The sequence below is a fragment of the Thermobia domestica genome, chromosome 5 (genome assembly GCF_964235325.1).
Source record: "Thermobia domestica chromosome 5, izTheDome1.hap1.1, whole genome shotgun sequence".
In the NCBI taxonomy this organism is placed as follows: domain Eukaryota; kingdom Metazoa; phylum Arthropoda; class Insecta; order Zygentoma; family Lepismatidae; genus Thermobia; species Thermobia domestica.
Genome location: NC_137458.1, coordinates 18,901,582 through 18,914,538, shown reverse-complemented (window position 1 = coordinate 18,914,538; position 12,957 = coordinate 18,901,582). Strand labels below are relative to the sequence as shown.

General features: G+C 35.0%; 1 protein-coding gene across 1 annotated transcript in view; it reads right to left on the bottom strand.

The window, feature by feature from the left end:
- Positions 1-5,053: 5,053 nt before the first annotated feature.
- The window catches only part of LOC145685765 (glutamate receptor ionotropic, kainate 5-like), a 59,897-nt gene continuing 51,993 nt past the window's right edge, over positions 5,054-12,957 (bottom strand). Inside the window, exon 9 of the mRNA XM_081758283.1 lies at positions 5,054-11,726. Within this exon, the coding sequence (XP_081614409.1) occupies positions 11,426-11,726 (301 nt within the window). The 3' untranslated portion in view covers positions 5,054-11,425. The remainder of the gene's footprint in view (positions 11,727-12,957) is intronic.

Below are 12,957 nucleotides of genomic sequence, written 5' to 3'. Positions count from 1 at the left end.
GATTCTATGTAATTATATTTTTTTCAACAAAATTCCTTTGAGTTGAGATGAGTTGATTCTGAGTTTAACGTCCCGTTCAGCAGTGAGGCTATATGAGACGTCCACATACTGATTAACGTGGAATCCGAACCACATGAGCTCTCACCGGAAATCGAACCCGGGTCTCCCACGCCAAAAATTCCTTTGAGGTATTATTCAGTTTGTATATATTATTACTGTGTCTCAGGAACTTTGTACAATACATTTATTTCAATTTAGAAATAATGCTGAATATTTTGCAGTAAATTTGATTATTATTCTATAAAACTCGCCTATGGACATCTCTGAATAGAAATTATTGTTGCGAATGGATTGGTGTTGTATTATCATCCTGTCTCAATAACAATGAGACTCAATCATGGGCGGCGATTAGGGGGGGCAAAGGGGGGCAGTTGCCCCCCCACTTTTCTGAAATGGCCTATTAATGTATATAGTTCCAACCAGGGAAATTCGTATATTAACATTGATATACAAATATTCAGATCATGTCTTGCCCCCCCACTTTTAACGTCCAATCGCCGCCACTGGACTCAATAACAATGTTAATCAGTTTACACTATTCCAGAGTGGCTACACTATGACACTTCATGCCTGTTCATTACAAGCATATGATTAATGCAATCAAATATTAGGCTATACACCGAAACGTCCTTTACAGCAAGTGTCCTTACACCGTAGCGTCCGTACGCCGAAACATCCGTACACCGAAACGTTCTACACCGAAACATCCTACAGCGAAACATCCTACACCGAAACGTCCTACACCGAAACATCCTAAACCCTTACTCATTATCATTATTAATAATAATTTTAGTGTTACTAACATAGTTGTTACCGTTGGAATTAAATACCTTCATATTGGTATTGTGGCAACTACTTAGTACTGAAATGCTTTATCGAATATTACAAAGTCTGTAGTTTGTAGCAGGGTGGCCATAGAAGTTAATGGCTTATAGCCCATAGTGCGTCACTGAAATTTTAGAGGATCTTTGAAAAGCAACTTAATTGAAATTAATGAGAAATATATATTTAAAATACATTTATTTAATACAAGAATTTTACGTTTAATCAATTCCGCAACCATGGTTGAGGAAGGGATGTATTAAAGTACGAACAATTGAAATATATATAAAATGAAAGTAACTATATTTGTAACTTAACAACACTTGAACCACCAGACTGATCTCGACAAAAACTTTCAACATAGATGAGGTTCGGGCCTGAGATGGTTTTATCATTTCACTTTGAAGGTGCAACTTGGAGGAAGGAAGTGCGGATATATATTAAAAATTATCGATCTTAGTGTCGAACCCATAGTTTTCGGGGTTGCTGAGATGAACACTGACATCTCCGATGAAGCTTAAACAAATCCTTCCTTAATTTATTTACATATTTTCTGAGTAAGTAATGGGGAATTCGAACATTAAAAAAGTGCTCCCTTTGCTCTTTCCTTTTTATGTGTTCAATTTTCAGTTTTTCTTTAACAGGAAAGATTATATGCCAAGTTTCATTATACTAGCTTCAGAAACTTGCGAGATACACTACCCTTTAAAAAAAATCTTGACCCACCCTTTTTACGATACTTATTTCCAAAAATTCTTTCTTATGTCCTGCTTTCATAAGAAAATTATATTTTATAATTAAAATTTAACGACTCTACTTGTAGTAGTATGCCCAAAAAATCACTCATCTTTACTCTTTTATATAAGAGTACAGAAGATAAATACAGTCAAACAAATGTATTTCCATGAACAGTTTCCGATTTCTTATAACTACCTGATTCGTACATTTCCCACAAGCTGTGAATTTAAATTTACGCTCTGTCAAGGCCCAGGTTTCAAAAAGGAACTAACTGGAAATATAATAATATTATGTATTTGTGTACATGTGTAATATGTATAAATTTATTGTCTTATTGAAACTTTCGTAATCTGGAAATAAACTTTTGATTTGCTTTTAATATATAAAAATCATGCTCCCCTAGAAAAAATTGCAGGCTACACCCCTAAATGACTATGTAGTAATTTCTGCAAAAATGGCACAGGACCTAAAATTTAGGTCTAGTGCCTATATTTTTAGGACTTGTGCCGTTTAAGACTTATGAATGTCACCCACTGTATTGCATAATAAATGTTCTTTGCTCAATTTTAAATTTATTGCGTTCTTTATGTATACAGTTGGTATTTAATGTTCACTCGTGAAATGTCTAGTAAGCTTTTGTCCTAATTAAGTAAACTTTGATGGATTTTTGTCCTACTCTTAATAAAATACGCTCCGCACAATATATACTGCAATTCTGAATGTTTGCTTGGTTTCAGAAGTCTGGTAAAATATGCTTTTTAAACATCTTTTTATTATTTATCTATTTATTTATTTTTGTTTTAGGAATTTGTCTTGGGATTCTCGTATCTCCATTCGAAAGAAACGAATTTCTTAACTAATTATGTAATTAATTCTTAGAATGAAATAGGTTGTATTATGTAATTCGTGTGTAAGTGCAGAACAGATAGTGATAATAATAATCTTAGTAGTACAAATATAGCTGTTACTGTTGGAATTAGATACGTTCGTAACATTATTGCCAACTAGTTGCTGCATCGTCCCAATTTCGTGTGGTGGTGGCGAATTTCAGAACTAAAGCAAGTGAATGAAAAAGGCACAAGTCCTAAATGGCAGAAGTCCTAAAAATCATATCGCGGCAGAAGTCCTAAAAGGCAGAAGTCCTAAAAATCATACCGAGGCAGAAGTCCTAAAGTGCAGAAGTCCTAAAATTTAGGTCTAGTGCCCATATTTTTAGGACTTCTGCCTTTTAGGACTTCTGCATGGCCATCTTATTATAACTACTGAAAACATCATTTTTTATTCCCATCTTTTTCCTCCCTTGTAAGAAATAAGTCAAAACATGTTAAACATGTCTCTACTCTTAAGGAATTTCGAAATATGACCATTTTTTAAAAGCAATTACGTCCCCTATTGTTTTTTCTTTCCTTCTAAGGAGAACATAAAGTGAAAACGCTAGAACACGTCATTCATTACTTTTAAACTAAAAGCCTAAAGAGCAACTTACATTATTCCGACTTTAAGGGATTTCGAGATATGGGCATCTTGTTTTAAAAAATGCAACCCTGGCTCTTTTTTTCTTCCCGCCATTTTTCTTGTATGCGATATATTTAAAAACCGTGAAACACCTCTTTAATAATTTTCAATGAAAAATTTAAATACTAAATTTCATATCTCTAACCTTAAAGAATTTTGAGATATGACTATCCAATTATGACAATTGTAAACACACATTTTTTTTCGTCCCGTTTTTTCTCTTGCCTTCTAGGTCAAATAGCAAGGAACTGCGAAATACGTGTCTAATTATTTTAAACGAGACGTCCAAGTATCGAATTTCATGTCTCTAACGTTAGAGGATTCATAGGTAATTCTTATTATAATAATTGTAATTCTCACCCCCTTTTATTCTCACCTTTTTTCTTCCTATCTCAAATATTTTTTAAAAAAGTTGAAACACGTGATTAATACCTGGGGACAGTTGGCCGAACTTTCCTCTGACTGGTTGAGGGAGATCACGTGACCTAATCAAGTGGTATGGCGTCATAGAGGTCAAAAATGTCCTCTTGATTTTTTTGGTTCACCCGTTTATTTGGGAGAGGTATATAGGACCACCCCCTTAAATTTTAGAAATTTTCAAATTTAATAATTTGATGTGGTATCATAGGACCGAGGTGTGCACCTCTGCAAGTTTGAGTGGTCCATCTCGTTCCCTTTCATGCGTAAAAATTGCCAACATTGTAAATTTCGGAAGTTTTCCAGCAATTCATGAGGCTATATTAACTTCGATGGTTATATGAGTGTGTAAAGAGGTCCATGCCCTTTCATAAAACATGAGTACGTTTCTGCCTCCAGCTTAAATTTTGGGATAGGGCCACCCTTTAAATTTAGGAATTGTCAAAAAACAAAATTTAAGATGGTAGCAGTTTATAAAATCAATATATGGTAATACTTCAGACCATACGACATTTTGATCGTGCCAATTTTTATTATATGCAAATGGCGGCGGCTTCTATATTGTATCCCATAATATGATTACTTCATTTTACATAAAACAATTCTAGTTCATAATACTTTTTATATCTGGGCTAATGTTACCTAATTTATTATCCGTCACTATGCTATAAATTTTCGATACACTTTTTCTATATCAAACTATTATAATTTACACACTTGTAACACACAGGAATATTATATCCGCTGCACCTATTGATAACATCGTTAACGGTTATAGTGAATGAATAAATGAATAAGCTGGATAACAGATGGCACTGTAAACACCAAGTATTGGGGAGCTTTGCTCTCATTTTTTATTCAATTTTTACTATTAACAATTCATTACTTTGGACAATTTTATTATTTGTTACAATTTTCATATACTATATTTCATTTTCAGTATGTTCATGCGCCGCTTATCCTTCTGTATTATTACATTAATAGTGTGATAAACAATTTTATTTAAAACAGGCAAATTCGGCCATCTTGGCTCGTGTCATTTTAGTACATTTACTTATTTCAAACAATTTATAATTAAAACAAATATAGTGACATAGTCCACAAGGCCCTAAGGTTGGGACTTTATAAATCTCCCGTAAGGGAGGTAACTAAAATATATATATATATATATATATATATATATATATATATATATATATATATATATATATATATATATATATATATATATATATATATATATATATATATATATATATATATATATATATATATTGTTTATGCTATTTTCAATCTTATACAATTTCTATAACAAAATCTTTTGTGTCGTTCTGGTTACAGAACTCACAATATGAAGTTTTGCAGATTAGTGTAATGCTACATGACATGGAGAAAAATAATCATAATCAACAAACAAGAAGATGTGTAAATAAGAAACATGTATCAATGATGCAATACAAATTTTAGGATCAAAATGTGTGGAGTACAAACAGCTGTATTGACGGTAATGTTTATATTTGGTTAACCGGTAAAAGTGTTAGTGTTAACATCCCCTAGTGTAGTGTGCAGAAGAGGAAGGGGATTTAGTGAAAATTCCACACTTTACACTGTTTACATACTGTTACGATACTACACGTCAGAGGTTTTTGGTTCAATTCCATCGACGGACTTTTGGATTCACTACATCTACTTCTCTGGATTATTTTTATTTTTTTCTTTCCTCGAAAACTTCAATTATGTAGTCTTAAGCTTCCTGGAAGCATTTCGGTATACCTTTTTGTTTGATTAAAGATAAATGCAATAGCAGATTCCTTTAAACTTTTAACGAGTCAATATCCTTGTTCGTTACCTTTACCTTTATGCAACCTGTCAATTTTCAACTTGTGTCTGGCTGCGTTTTCATTTCTTGGTCGTGTCACTAGATTGCGTTTGAGGACACTGTTGTTAATGGTAAATATTTCGAGCGCCCAGTTAGCTCTCATCTAGTTTACTCAATTGATTGGCTCAGCCACAAGATATTGTCTGTTAATTACGTCGGTGTTTATTGTCAAGTTGGTATTTGGTATTTACTCCTTTCTGCTGAGGTATAGCTTCGCATTTGAATTTCCTCAGAGAACCACAACTCAGGATTATGAAGTGAATTCCCTAGCTTTTGAGGTCTGCGACTCTCGAACGTTCTGTTATTTTGAAGTCACGAACACGGTATCATGAGGAGGGTAGATTTTTATGGATTTACCACATTTGCTATTGAGGAGAACAGAAGGTGTGGTTTAGATCTCTGTCCTCGAAACAAAACTGAATGGTTGGAGTTCCTCTTTGTTAAGTGTTGTGTGAGGAACAACGAGCTAGAAAGAGAGAGAGAGAGAGAGAGAGAGAGAGAGAGAGAGGAGAGAATGGAGTGTTATCCGTTAAAGAAGGTACAGTAAATACGTCGAAACATCTAAAAAAAAAATATATAGTGACAACGCGAGACCAACTCTAATTATTCCGATTTTACTTACCCTCATCTGCTGCACTTGATATAATGAAAATTTGAGTTCGAGTTATATTTTGCATATACTTTTGAGCTACATTTTCAATATTCATAATTTGTTAAGTAGTTATACACACACAAATATCATACATATACCCTACTCTCAATTCTTTTAAATTATCACTTTTCTCAATTTTTCCACCCGAGTCAACTGGGTAGCTGGCCCTTTTCTTCCCGTTGAAATCTTTCCCGAATTTTGACCAATATTTTACATTATTGTAATTATTCCTTTATTTTTCTGATCTTGACAACGTAACATACTTGACATGACTCCGCAGAATTACAGTTTTACTTTACTTAACTGTTTTGAATTTTCTACTCAAGGCATACGTATAAAATAAGAGGTTCACGTTTAGCTTCTGATTGGCTCCCTGTCCGTGACGTCATGTGGAGGTACTTTTTGCCCATCTTGAGACAGTATACCAACTAGCGCAATTGCTTATGTAGCATTTCACTTGTTCTCTTGAACGATACTAGGGATCCCCAAGGATGTTATAAAATAAAAGATCTGCCCATATGTATCTTCATCCTATCAACTGAATGAAACCAAAAACAAGCTAGCATTGGCACATCTGATTGACTACTCTCATTTTCACCACATGTGTTGGCTCAAAACATTGTAATCTTCATATGCAGACATGTAGTGTGTCTGTCGTTTATTTTTAATTTAGTCATTGCTTCAGATTTGTATTATACAATGGTTACATGCTGTAAGTATGGGTCTACAAATAGGAGTGAGAAGAAATTACCCGGAATAACCTTTCACATGTAAGAAAATCACTGGGTGTACAAATAGGAGTGAGAAGAAATTACCCGGAATAACCTTTCACATGTAAGAATATCACTGGGTGTACAAATAGAAGTGAGAATAAATTACCCTGAATAACCTTTCACAGGTAAGAAAATCACTGGATGTACAAATAGGAGTAAGAAGAAATTACCCGGAATAACCTTTCACAGGTAAGAAAATCACTGGGTGTTCAAATAGAAGTGAGAAGAAATTACCCAGAATAACCTTTGACAGGTAAGAATATCACCAGTCATAGAATATATACGGCTTTGACGTTTGGCTTCACGATTTCGTGGTATGGCTTCACGATCCTCTGTTCTATAACATCCTTGGCGATACCTCCACGTGACGGCAAAGTATCCTGGGAAAAATGAGAGCAGAAAGGCTGAATCGAGTCCCCTGTTTTCTACCCATAAAAGCAAACAAGTTGGATTAACCAATTTTACAGAGCTATGTATCTGTGCTTTTTAAGAACATTTACAATTCTTTGATAATATCAAATTTTAAGGATGTTTCTATGATCCCTCCTGAAATTTAAGAGAAATGCATCATGATACCTGTGTTCTGTTCCTAAATTCCCATATATAAGCATATTATGTTATAAAGTATCATTAACCTTTAAACTACGGAGGTAAATGCTTTAACCTTTAAACTACGGAGGTAATTTACCTTTAACCTTTAAACTACATTAAAAGCGTTTTCGTAAGGGTTTACAAAGAAGTCCATTTCTTCACTCCTATTTATCGAGGACACATGAAACAAAACGTGTTACAAATGTTATTGTACTACCATTTCGAAGTCGAAATATCCGTAGTTAAAACAAGAAACAGGATATTTTGAAAACAAAATATCCCGTAGTTTATAGGTTAAAGAGGATAAATTAGGTCAATAACCTACCACGTGGTGAACACGTGGCAATACTAATATTTGACAATTTATTATGCAGAGAAAGAAATAAGCAGGACCAACAAAATTTACAGTGGTATATATTTGGGTCCTAGCAAACATTCACCAATTTTTGTTTCTTAACAATTCCCAAATTTAATAGTTGGGCCAATGTATCCCTCCAAAAATTTAGAAAGTACGTAATGTATCTGTCTTATAAAATAAAATAGGCTCCTATACCCAACTACAGAATCATATTAGACCCTATGTAATAAATGCTCATAAAATGTAATAAATTAAGTCAAAAGCCTCCAAGTTTTATATTTTTTCATTTTTATATTCATAAAATGGAACAAGATGAACCACCCAAATTAAAGTGTTATATATTTGGATCCTAGAGAATATTTACCGAATTTTATTATTTGACAACTCTCAAATTTAAAGGGTGGTCTTATGTACCCCTTCCAATATTTAAGATGTATCCATGTCTTATGAAAGGGTATGGATAATTGTACACACAGTGACGTATTTTGGATCTTGTTTTGGAGTGGGCTTGAGAACCAGTAAGAAGCATTTGTGTTATATGTATAATGCGAAAAAATAATAATGAATTTATTTTTTTTGGGGGGGGGGCAGAGCTTGAACCCCATAGCTATCCCCTAAATACGCCACTGTGTACACATATATAATCATTGAAGCTATAGCTTCATCAAAGAGCATAAAATAGACTCAAAACTTCTGAAATTTACAATTTTGGCAATTTTTTTACCCATGAAAGGGAACTGCATGGACTACACAAACTTACAGAGGTACATAATCTGACCTTACGATTCCATACCGAATTCTTAAATTTGGCAATTTCCAAAATTAAAGGAGTAGTTCTTTTCACCCTCCTAAAATAAAGAGGTGGTCTAAGGTACAAGTGACAACATCAAAAGGACATTGACCCTTATGATGTCATGCCATATGATCAGGTCATTTGAAGTCTCTCAGACAATCAGAGAAAACTTCAGCCATGTGTCCCAAGTACTAAATAATGTGTCAAATCATTTTAAATGAAAAGTCCATATACCAAATTTTAGAGATTCCGAGATAATTGGCACCCTTCTTTCTCTCTTTTCCAATCGAATTCCCAAAAAATTCTTCCTTAGTGCGACCTTACATCACACATTTTATATCCTGTCTAATTTTAAGTTTGTAGGTTAAGCGGTTTGGCCTGGGCGTTAATCAATCAATCAGGCAGTCAGTCAAGACTTCTTCAAGGTACACTTGTATCTTGTTGAGGCTGCTCTTGGAGAGAAATCAAAGATGAGAAATCTTAATTTGTAACTTTCTAGAGTCCAGATGTTAGCGCCTAATAGATTGATTATTGGGAGGATTTGCTCCCAGACAAATTGCTTTGGAAATTGAATGGGTGATCTTGCACCCTTCTCGTGATCTTGTATCTGGAGCTCGGATATTGAGGTACAGGTATTGGCTTGAAATCGAAGATGCAACCAAAACAGATTCGGTTTATAATTTATTCAAAACAAATTTATTTTTACATGAAAGAGAACATCTTAAAATATTTTTCGTCGTAATTTCCACCAATGTTCAAACATTTATCATAGCGGGTGAGCAACTTGTCCAAACTTTCCTCAGAGAAGCATCCCGCCAGTGAAGACAACCGTACCTCCACATCGTTTGCGATAACCTAATTGGTCGGTAAAAATCTCATGCAAAAACGTTCTCGAAAGTTGAGGAAACTCATCTGAAAACATTGTCATACCGTCTATTCTCATGAATATTTTCATCCAGTTTCATCAGTCACAACAGAAGGTCGCCAACTTCGCGGTTCGTCGTGGAATTTTTTTTTCATTGTTCATTGAACTACCCCCACCAACTTTCGCACCATTCTCTCAATCATTGCATTTTCAACGTAAGTCTTTACAATTTGACGATGAATTTCGGCCGGCGTAATGTTCTTTGCATTCAAAAACCGGATAACACAACGAATCTTACAATCGGTGTGTTCAGCAGTTGTTTTAAACATTGTAAACGATCACAGGACACAGTACACTCGCGACAACTGAACTGTACTGGTATCAGTGGAGAGGCAATGAACTAAGGTCTGTGACAAACATCTTGGCATTTCAGCTAAACGAATAAAACGCAAGCTCTGACGCGACGTTGCCAAGTGGTAAAGGGGTGTGACTATGGGTAAGCAGACAAACTACAGCGCGATCAGGTGACAGGGGATAGACGTGGATGTATGCAAAATAAACGTGGCAATACCGCTGGCCTCTCATTTGCTAGCAGCATTTAAAGGGAACTTGGAGTGCTGCCTTCAAATGCCAAGATGTTTGTCAAGCCGTTTAGTGAAACTAGCGCGTATGCGCGAAGCGCCAACACTATTGCTGTGGTAGCATTCAAACGAAACGGTACTTACTTTTCGGATACGCCTCGAACAACGAAACAACGAACAACATCCTTTTTATGAATGAAGAAGAGAAAAATTGTCAGGATGGTAAATCTTGGGGGAGAAGGGTTATTTGGGGGTCACAATGGTAAATTCTGGGGAAGAAAGGTATATTTGAAAATCAGAATAGTAAATTCTGGGGGGAAAAGGTATATTTGGAAATCAGAATGGTAACTTCTGGGGGAGAAACATATATTTGGGGATCAGAATGGTAACTTCTGGGGGAGAAACATATATTTGGGGATCAGAATGGTAACTTCTGGGGGAGAAACATATATTTGGGGATCAGAATGCTAACTTCTGGATAAGAAAGATATATTTGAAGATCAGATTGGTAAATTCTGGGGGGAAGAAAGGTATACTTAGGGATCAGAATGGTAAATTCTGGAGGAGAAAAAATATATTTGGGGATCAAAATGGTAACTTCTGAGGGTGAAAGATATATTGGGGTTCAGAATGGTAAATTCTGGGGGTGAAATATATATTTGGTGATAAGAATGGTAAATTCTGGGGGCAGAAAGATTATTTGGGGGTCGCAATGGTAAATTGCGGGGGAGAAAGGTACATTTGGGAGTCAGAATGGTAAAGTCTGGTGGAGAAAAGTATATTTTGGGATTGGAATGATAACTTCTTGGGAGAAATATATATTTGGGGATCAGAATGGTAACTTTTGGGGGTGAAAGATACATTGGGGTTCAGAATGGTAAATTCTGAGGGTGAAAGATTTATTTGGGGATCAGAATGATAAATTCTGGGGGGGAAGGTAAATAAGGAGGAAAGAATAATAAACTTGAAGAAGAATCGTAAATTTGGGGGTGTTGCGCCCAAATATTTGGGGAAGGATGGACACTACTGCTGATTTGCCCAGAGCTCAAATGATTGTTGTTATATTCAAGGGCGTCCATATGATTGATTCGAAAGAGGGGCAACGGGCACATGCAGGAATGTCATTTTAAATATCACATTACTAGAAGTTACTTTTGTAAGCTTTACTCAAATACACATTAACCAATCCTATTTATATGAACTAATAAATAGTTAATATTTTTTCTTATAACAATTGAGAGCAGCTTATGACGTTATAGAAGTAGTGAACTCGGTGCATCAGAGACAACTTTGCTAACCATTAGCAAACAAGTTAACGAAAAAATACTAAAATACATTCATTAAAAAAATAGAAGGATACACACAGTATACAAATTATATTTTAATTATAATACAATGGTTGTTCCTTGAATCTAATTGACCTGACTGGTTTTACGGTTACAATCTTGAAATGTGAATATTTCTTGCGATAATTTCTCGCTCTAGTGGTGAAGTGCCAAACTATTTTCTCAACGCCAAATATAAGAATCGATAAAGCTGCTCCTGCCATCAGCGAAATGAATGGCAGAGACACCTGTCGTAGCCCTAATGCACTAAATGGTGCTTTCGTGTGATCGTCATGTTTTCTCCACCAAATGCGTTCTAATCTGTTCAGAAGTCCTCCTTCTCGTAAGCGACGCAAGCTGTAATGGCAGAAAGAAGATAAATATATAAATAATAATAACCATATAAAAGTTCACATATTCATGAATTACATTTTTAGCTATGTAACAGTTTTCCCGAAACGGAATTTACTTTTAAGTCACAAGTTGTCACTGTATTGGTGAAGTTCTAATCTTTATTTATACTGATAATGAGATCTCATTTGCAGAAAAAAATTTGTCAATTGATTTTATTTATGTTTATTACAATAAATACACACTACATTTATATCACATTTAACAGGGCTGTTCTATGTATTTTGCTTTAATTGTTGTTGTTCTAAAAAGTCATTAGTATTTTTTTTGCTTGAAAATTTTAAACTCCACACCCAAATTTTAATGGTCTACCCAGTGCCGTAATCAAGAGGGTTCGTGGTTTTAAATCTCTCTCTCCTTGAGCAAGGTATAGAAAATTAAACTGTCGTCGAAGTCAATAGAGAGGATCTTGCAGGGGGCGAATCCAGGGGGGGGGGGTCGATCGGGGCGATTGCCTGTCCAGAAGAGAAAACTTTCTTATTTTATATATGAATAAAACATCCCAGTGTTTGAAGCTCTTAAAAGTCGTTCTAAGTAGCAGTATTACAAGCCCCGACCCCCCAGAAGTCCGACCTCGGCCGACATAATTGTAATAAGAAAAGCTACTTATCCTTGTGTTATAGGCAACCAACATTACTTTGGTATTGAGCATGTTCCATAGAAGCTAGGGAATGTTATGAATTTTAAACGTGATATGGATAGCCGCTATTACCTGTGAAAATATTAAAGCATTCGCTTTCGATCAAGAATTCTCATGTGGAGTAACGGATGGAATAACTGCAAAATCTTTTAACTGCCAATGTGTGATTCTAATAAGCATTCAATATATATATATATGCGAATCCAAGGGGGTTATAGGGGTACACTTGGCGCTCAGGTATACACTAGATAAAATGGGATTCAATCCTAGTTTACACGAGATAAAGCTACAAACTATGGTTTAACCCCTCCCTTGACCATATCCTGGATTCGCCATTGTATATTATTATTATTATTATGAGGTATTCTGGCTTTGGGCAGGTCCTAGGACTAATGAGGATTTTTTATTTTTATTTTTATTTTCAATTTAAGGATTTGGGCCTGGAAATGTTTCTTCCACTTTCCTCGATCTTCAGCTTCCTTTTTTAACTCCCAATATTTTCTCCTATCTTTCAAATCATCGATCAGCTCCGTTCTT